Source organism: Halyomorpha halys, unplaced genomic scaffold (assembly GCF_000696795.3).
Source record: "Halyomorpha halys isolate HHAL.00 unplaced genomic scaffold, Hhal_1.1 Scaffold1568.1, whole genome shotgun sequence".
Lineage (NCBI taxonomy): Eukaryota > Metazoa > Arthropoda > Insecta > Hemiptera > Pentatomidae > Halyomorpha > Halyomorpha halys.
In genome coordinates, this window is record NW_027106096.1 from 135,694 (window position 1) to 145,296 (window position 9,603).

The window sequence follows — 9,603 nt, forward strand, 5'->3', positions numbered from 1 at the left end:
TAAATATCAATTGTTCTAACAAGTCCCTAAACCACTCAAATTATCTTCGTCACCTACTTCCTATTGAAACCCGTGACCTAGACTTATGAACATTATTTTAACTTCATAAAAAAATTCCCATTTAGAATCTAGGACAAACAGTAAAAATTCAGTATTTTACTATGTCCAGTACAGACATATTGGTAAAAATTTCATAACAAGTAAAATGAAATTTCTAGTATTATACAGAATGTTAGGATATTAATAATAAATTTAACATATAACATACGGACATCATGGTGATTCTAATACTGTAAATTCATAAAATTATTCAGACGTATGATTTTCATTTATTTTTATAAAATAGTTTTACGTATATATTATTAAATTACTGAAAAAAATAATTAATAATTCATCGCACTATAAAATATATAGATTTATTCTCACTAAATTCGATACATCCACTTTTGGGAAATAATTAGTAAATAATTAGGATACGGATTATATCAGTCGTCAAATAGATACGTCAGATGATTTTGTAATCTTATTTTAGTAAGGTCTCATAACTAAACGAAACTATTAATATTGAACAATTAATCTCCGAAACCAAACAAGGACTAGTGGAGAAAACGTTGAAAATGTTGATTTCAACACTTTTAGTCAACATTAAATTAAACATTAAAAAAAAAAAGCAATACTTTATAAATGACGAATTTTAATTTGCCGAAAAAATCTATTTTTTTGAAAATTGGATATACTAACATTTGATGCAATACTTCTATCATATTAAAAAAATATGTATGAAAAATAGGTTGAAACCAGAAAAAAATGAATATTATAATTATTTTTGACAGATTATACGGTAATTAACTTGGAATCAATTCATTATATTTTATGCTTTTCTAGTATATTAAGATAAAAAAAAACACTATCAAAATAAAGTAGAACTACTTTACTTGGAAAGTATGTAAGTACTTTCTAAGTAACGTAGCAAGGAAAGACATTATTTAAATTAATTTAATTTTGTACTTTCCAAGTCTCAACTAAATATTTTTTTTAAACTACAATAGTAATTGACAATTAAATATTTTTAAAATAATAATTAATTATAATAAAATAAAATGGGTACATACCTATCGCAGCTGCAAGTGCCTGCTTCCCCCTTCCAGGAACGACCTTTGGTGGGATATATCCGCTTGAGGACAAGGGTCTAATCTCTACCATGGCCTTCTCCATCTGTTCTGATACAACCAACTGCTTCTCTTCCCCACTACATCTACGGACTCCTACCATCTCTATGTGAATAGATGATGCTAATGGTTGTTCTTCAAGCTGAACAATGATCTTAGATTCTACTCCACGTCGGTTATATGTAGCGAAATCGCTACATATCTAGATTAGCCGATTCTAAGCCAATAATCTGAAGGCAGTGAGTCCAAGGCGTGACGCATATCATGTGGCATAACGGCCTCTGTTTTCCATCTTACGTCTGGTGTTCGAAATAAAAACTATCACACAAAATAGGGAGGTAACATATATTTTATAAATGTTTTTAAATAAAGATATTGTTTCAATATTTTTTCTATTATGTATTATTTTTTTAGAATATAATATACTAATCCAGGGTAGAACAATCAGTTATACATGTAATAGTAGTGAAGCTACTATCATGAAAACATTTACTGTGTTTACTGCACTAAGTATAGCATGATAGCTAACATGTAGCTGAAAGAATTACCTGAGAAAAGCTATTGATATGACAGTAATGTCGTGTCCCTAGGTCTCACTGTCTAGTTTTATCCTATTAGGTATAGTGCCATAAGTGATAGTACATATTAAGGCAGTTCAGTGACTTTCACGTTAAAGCGAGTGACAGTTCAGTCAAGACGGCTCTTTGTCAGCAACTGCCATAGTTGTACAAGAGCCCAAGAGGAGAAAAAAGGCAGTTGTCTCACCCCAGTTTTTGATTACTTTTATGAAAACTATTTATAATTACAAGTCAAAATTGATGAGTTTGCCAAGTATAGGTAGGGGGAATAAAAAATATCGGCTGTTTGAAACCAAAAACAAATTAATTTTTAATTCGGAGCCCTATATCTTAAAAAGTAAGAACACAAGAAATCCTAAGAGAATGCCAGTTAAAGATGAGCAAATTTGCTAAAATATGAACCCTAAAAGAGATATTTACGTTAAATAGTTCTCGAGATATAGCTTGCTAAATGAAGATTTTTAAAAAGAAATATTTTATAAAAATGTATGGGACGTACTGAAAAATCAGTAGTTAGTGAATTTATTTTGAAAAATCTATATCTCAAAAATCATTTGGCGTACACATGTCTATTAGCACTCAAATTAAAGCTAGTTTAATGAGCTATAAAGTAGTTTATGATGTTTATCTTCGTAGGAGTAATAGTTTTCATGAAATTTGCTAATATAAATTGATTTATAGTTGTTTAGACATTTTTTATTTTTCAAGTTTATATTCATATGAGAATATCATAAAAACTACCCCTACAAAGATAAGTGTCATAAACTACTTTATAATAAGTTACATTTCCTTTATTTTGAGATTTGGCAGACATATGTGCGTCTTATGCATCTAGAGATATTTTTTTTCAAAAATCCAACATTTTATACGAACTAGAAATTAACATTTTGTGAGTTTATTTTGTCAAATATCATAAAAACTACTAGTCCTACAAAGATAAACATTATTAACTATTTTATAGTAAATTTAACTAGCTTTAATATGAGCGCTGGCAGACATCTGTACGTCAAATGGTTTCTGAAATGAGGTTTTTCATAAATCAAACTTATTGTCCGAACAACTATAAATCAATTTATTTTACCATATATCATGAAAAATACTATTCCTACGAAGGTAAAGGTCATAAACTACTTCATAGTCCATTAAATTAGCTTTAATTTCAGTGCTAATAGACATCTGTACGTCACATAGTTCCTGAGATATAGATTTCTCAAAATAAATTAACTAACTACTAATCTTTCGGTAGATTTTTAAGAATTTTTGCTTTTTAAAAAGCTATATCTCGAGAACTATTTGATGTAAATAGCTCTTTTAAGGCTAATATTACAGAAAATTTAATCTTCTTTAAATAATGTGCTCTTAGGTTTTCTAGTGTTGTTGGTAGTTTTTAAGATATAGAGCTCCGAATGAAAAATTAGTGTTTGTTAAGGTTTTGAAAAAGCCGCCATTTTTCATTAACCCTATCTATACTTGGCAGACTCATCAATTTTGACTAGTAATTATACATAGTTTTCTTTAAAGTAATCAGAAATTGGAGTGAGATAACTGCTTTTTTTCTTTCCGGCTCTTGTACTATAGTGTACAGTGTATAACAGTTAGTATTACGATAACATTATTGTTAAACGAAAATATTAATTTGATTTTATGTTACAAACACTAAAGGTAAATTAAAACAAAAGGCTAGGAGTAAGGGAGTACAACTAAAAAGTTTACTAATAATAAGTTATGAAGCTCATCAGGTTAATAAACCTACCAATCTTGATAGGTAGTTTATTATCACGATATTAAACACGAAATTTTAAATCACTGATCTCTTAATCTGAATTTTTTTTTCAGGTTCTAGAAATTTAAAATTTTTATTGTAAATATGATGGAGTGTTTTTACGAAATAAGTTTTTAAATGACATATTTGTGTGATTAGAAAGCTTCACATTGATATTTTTTCTTCCACAAAACTCTAGATGGGTCTGAAGGACCAATTACAATAATTATTTCTCTTCAATCTTTATCTTCTAAATTAATTTATTATTTCGTTATATTTTTTTTTTCAGGTGGTATAATCTATTCTTACATATATATACAAATCAGCATAGTAATAACTGTATAATATATTGCACATATGTGATATCAGTCACATGAGGCAGAGAGATAAGGAGAGAAATAAAATAAGTTTTTCTTAACTTTTTTCTTCAATTACATTTATAATGTAAATATTCACATCTTTGTATACATTTGTAAAACAAAATAAATTAATATGTTATAAACGGTGTTTCAGGGTTAAGTGGCCATACTGAAAGTATGAACTAAGGACTTCAAAAGAAGAAAAAAAAAATCCTCTGAAGGTATGACCGCAAACGCTTTTTTTAGGAGATATTCATTGTTATAAATTATTTAAGTTATATGAAATAAATAAAACCTGTTTATTTGTTCTAACTACTTTATTAATTAAATGTTAATATAAGGATTCATATTAAATGTTGTTCAAAGTGAAGGTATGTCCGCAAATGCTTTGTTTAGGAGATGGATTAGAATACTTATATGACCTTTTATCCCTAACTGTACAAAAAATATTGACAACATAAGGATTAGTACTATTTGGAATTAGCATTGGGAACTGTCAATAACATTTATCAGTTTGTAAGAGGCTTTCGCAGAGTACTCATCATTATGCCTTCAATTTATACTAATGGTGATATGGTGTTTATGTACGGTTTTTTTTAGTTTATGGTAATGCTCCCCGTCGTGAACATGCCAGGCTATTTCTGAATCAAAGATTACGAAATGAGTATATCTTCAGCTCTACGTTTTAACGTAAGACTATAGTACATTTGCTATAAAACCATGTGCTGATGGTATTTTTGCTCCTTTAAAAAATGAAGAAAGGAGTGCGACCATATTACAATATGTTGATGATAATCCATCTGGCAGTGTACAATGAGTTAGGGCAGAATTAAATATTACGCCAACTACAGTGTGGAGAACTCTCATTAAAGATGGACTTCAACCATATCATTATCAGCGGTTACAAAATTTATTACCGCAAGATTTTAGGCAAACAAGAGATTTTTCAAAATTGGTACTTAAATCAAGTTGATTATAATCCATAATTTTTAGGAAACATTCTCTGATGATGCTACTTTTTACAAGAAGAGGTTTTCTTTGCTTTCTTGCTTTCTTAAATCAGAAAAATAATCACTTTGAACGACATTTAATATGAATTTAATGTTTACGTTTAATTAACAAAGTAGTTGGAACAAATAAATAAGTTTTATTTAATTCATATATCCTAAATAATTTATAACAATGAAAATCTTTAGGTGTGATTATCTCCTTAACAAAGAATTTGCAGACATACCTTCAGAGGACATTTTTACATTTACACCAACTTACTGACTACTGATATCACGAAACCTAGTTAGCACCGTCTTCAAAACACAAACTGGATCCACTATTCCAATTTCCAGCTGGCTTATATCGCTTTCCTCTTTCATGTCTTAAAATGCAGTATAAGAAATTTCACCCATTCTTGTTACTTCTTATATCAAACTCTATACACCAATAGGGCATAGAAAATATAAAAAATGTACGTGATATAAAAAGTAGATAAATAATATTACCGGGTCACAGATCCACCTATCACGTTATGGGTTCAGGCAATTGTATAATTAATAAATGAAATACTCACATGATCTGCACATTATCTTTGTTGTGATGTGTATAAAGTATCTCAACTTACCTGGAACATACAAAAAATATTACATTAATAACGCAGATTATTATTTTATTTTACTACAGAATAAATTCATTATTTGTTAGTTGCTAGTTTTATAGTAATATACAATGTGTCACACTCAAAGCTGTTATATATTAGGGCTGTTAGTACTCAATCATAAATATGTACATAGTAAAGTAAAATAGAGAAGTAAATAAATAATAACAATAAAATAATATATTTAAAAAAAAATTAAAATCTGTACCACTACAACCCATAAAGGGTTAGGTTGTGCAAGGAGGTGATTTAGTCAGGATCACGCTCGACCGCCAGACTTTTACCCACTTAAGGGTACCCAATTCATGAGGCTGAGTGGACCCCAGGAGGTCTCCAGAACCCACAGAGTTGACTCACGGCTACAGTTCAACAGAAAATATTTTTTTGCCCAGCCGGATTCAAACCCGGGTCCTTGGAGTTAGTAGCATCGTATCTTACCACAGTGCCACCGCGCTCCCCCAATAATAATATAAGCACATCGTAAATTAATAATAAATAAGCTAAATAATAGCAAGATAAGAAAACAACTAAGTTCAAAAATTAAAATAAATCATCTTAAACACAATTATAACTCCATACAATATTTACATCCTTATTACATTATATAAAAAGGGAACCCAGAAACATACAATATGACAGGACTCCAGACTCTAAGCACTCCTCTCCCAACTATGCCTCAATTATAGAGAGCCAGTGGATAATGGGTGTGGGTGTATATATATATATATATTCGGTAAAAAATAAAATATAAAACAAAAACTAATCCAACTGCTTCTACATAGTTTATATCTAAGTTTATTTATTTATATCGAGATGAGTTATAACAAAGGTCCGGCTTTTAGGTAATAGGTGACACTTCGTACCGAATCCATTAAAAATGTTATTTTATATAAAATTCAAATTTTTGTCTAATTTAGTCTGAACAAAGTCAGGAACTAAAGGAGGTAAAAAATATTTACTTGGGGTCTTATAGATAGTAAAGGGTTACATTGAAAACATTAACTTATAATGAGGGTTATAAGATCGTTATAAAGAGGGTTCAATCACTTACTGCCTGTAAATAGCTGTATAGAATAATTATTACAAGAATCCAGTATAAACCATTTATATAGCTGGTTTATACTGGATTCTTGTGTTAAATTCAATTTCTCTAACTTTTAGAGTAATTTAACGGTAAAAGTACTTTAGTTCTAAAGCCAATACCAACTTAATTCACATACAAATTTTTAACACTTTTCTATAAATTATTGTAACAATATGTTCTATTATACTTTAGGTTCCATTAAAAAACTTCAATTTTTTTTTTATTTCTTATTAAAGCAATTGTTTTGGATTTGATACAACTCCTAAGACGCATCATCTGACACAGAACATTAGAGAGAAAGAAATTTATTCATTCATGCTGCCCAAATACATCGGGTTGCTACATTACACAGCATACTGATCAATCCGTGATCGGACATATATAAATTACATTTTTTGATATGATACAATATAATAGAAAGATAACATTTTTTTTTTCCACAGTATTCTTTTACAATTAATATCAGTCTAGAAACTAAATACAAGCTTTTAAATTTATTTTATTTTTTTCTTTCCCCTCCATTTTACAACCCTTATTTCATTTTATCAACAAAGTCCCCTATTTAACAAATATTAGAATATCAAAAATAATAAAGTAGTAAATAAATAAAACAAGAAATAAGATATGCGATGAATGCATGCCATCCCTCCTCTGGATAACTCCCCCACTCATTAATTTCCAAATAATAAAATAGGTGGCTATCTCTGCGATAAGAACCATTGAAAAGGAAGCAAGGCTTGAGTTGCCGAAGCTATCAATGGCCCGAATCGGTGTCCCTAAGGAACCGAACCTCGGCATTAATCTCCGGCCATTGTCCCAGGGAGGCAGCCATTTTTTATTTCTTCAGTGCTAAAGGAGGATGGGGAGAGGGGAGAGTGCCCCTTAAGAGTGGTACCATAAGAAACAGATGCTGGAAAAACCGCGGTGAGAAGCCGTCGTTCTTCTCTGATTTATACAGCTCTTAGCTTATAGGGCAGCAGCTGAGACCGAGTCCCCACAGAATGGATCAACTTTCTTCCGTCTCCTAAATAGCGCTTGCCTTTCCATTTGGTCCTCTTTTCACCTCCACTGAGTCCTAGTCTTATATAAATGACTAGGATAAAACCATAGAATGGATCATTTTCTCACCCAGAAGTCACTATCATCAATAAAGGAACGATATTGTCGAAACTTGATGATCAAATCATGTATGTATAATCGGGTGCAGATAGTTTTATTATAGATTAATAACTGGAGAAGACGGTCAGAGGGTGCGGTCAGCCAAAAAAAAAAAAAAAATTATTGGTGCCGACGTTTCGACCTGATTTTCAGGTTCTCATTAGGTGATCTGTCGAGTTCAACCAGAATCTCGCCAAAAGCTCCTTGATGAAGACCTGAAACTCAGGTCGAAACATCGGCGTGAATAAATATTTTTTTTTTGCTGACCACACTCCCGACGCATCCACTCGTATTTATAATGTATGCGATAATATTAATATTACAGTAATTATGCTACCGATTATAAGGAATAACCGATTGAAATGCACAAAATATCCGATCGTAAGGAGATGATCCGATTGGAAATCAAGGAAGGTACAAATATAGAAAAAATATATATTAGTAAATTTATAGTAGTGAATTACAAATGTACTACTGAAGTAATGACAAATAATAATATATTAACAAATGTACAATTAAAAGATAGAAAAATTCAGTAAGGAATGTGGGGTAGGACGGAAAGATAATAGCGGCAGTAGGTAGGGAAAGTGGTAATTGGTGTGTAGCAAGAACAATGAATATGCCAGATAATAATAAGTTAATATTAATAAAGTGAGCGGCATTGGCTCAACTTAAGTGTAAAACCCTGGAGGCATGAGTGTCGATAACTCCGATGAAAAGGAAGATTCCTTTCATTTCTTGGGAACCTGTCACAAGTATAGTGAAATTAAAATAAAATATTTTGTTATGCTATCCTGATCTCCAGAACAACTACTGAGTTTATTAAAAGGCTCCAATTGGAGTGCTCTCGGCAACTTTGTACTACGGCTACACTTGAAAGAGGTCAGTTCGTTAACATGTGAGGGATATATACCATAGCAAAGTTTGATATAATTGTTTTGTTTTTATAAAAATAATAATGGATTCTAGTTTAAAATTATTGACTTATTAAAAGCATTATTTTTAAAGCATATAACTTATTATTATAATTTTTTTTTTTGGTTTTGTAATTTATGTGATTTTCATAAAAAATGCACAAGCTTCAACAAACACATATTTTTTCTATTGCCTACGTGTTTATAATTATTTAAACAGATCCATTTTGGGTATTTAAAAAAAAATATTAAAATGTATAAGAAAATAATAAGTTAATATAAATAGGAAAATAAAATTAAAGAATATATATTCTATATAGAGTAAAATAATTAAACAAGAATATAAACATGGACTGTATAAAAAGATAATAATTATTAAGAAATAGTAAAATTGACAGATATGTCATGCATTGAAGATGGATACAGTAGAAGAAATGTGATATGGTATAATCTCTGGTATAGAGAAATCTCATCAGTAAAAGGCACAAAGTTTTTTTTTTTTTTTTTTTTTTTTTTAATAAACAATCTTTTATGATGTGCAAGTTGGTTATACAATACATATTCCTATAACCTTCGAGCTGTTCGTTATCGTGCAAAGGAATTGAGCTTACCTACAGGATAAGCTGATTGTAATTCGAAGAATTTTTTCCATTTTTAAAATCTTTATCCTTGGAAAACATATTCACTGCACAATTGATTTTATATAATAGGTGTTTTAGTGCGTGTTCGTGTGAAACGATAAAGATATATATGTAACGATAATTACGTTCTTTATTCTTCAATAGAACAATATTTACACTTCATATATTACAAAACATTTATAATTTTTAGATAACCACACACGTTATTTTTTAATTAATTCATTGTAATTGATCATCTGGCGGGAGGTTTCAAATGGGTTTGCCACTAAAACAAATGTAAAATAATGTGA

At 29.9% G+C, this 9,603-nt stretch overlaps 1 protein-coding gene across 1 annotated transcript in view; it reads right to left on the bottom strand.

The window, feature by feature from the left end:
- The window catches only part of LOC106690072 (facilitated trehalose transporter Tret1), a 12,547-nt gene extending 11,208 nt beyond the window's left edge, over positions 1 to 1,339 (bottom strand). Inside the window, exon 1 of the mRNA XM_014435346.2 lies at positions 1,113 to 1,339. Coding sequence (XP_014290832.1) covers positions 1,113 to 1,272 — 160 coding nt within the window. The 5' untranslated portion in view covers positions 1,273 to 1,339. The remainder of the gene's footprint in view (positions 1 to 1,112) is intronic.
- Positions 1,340 to 9,603: the final 8,264 nt, after the last annotated feature.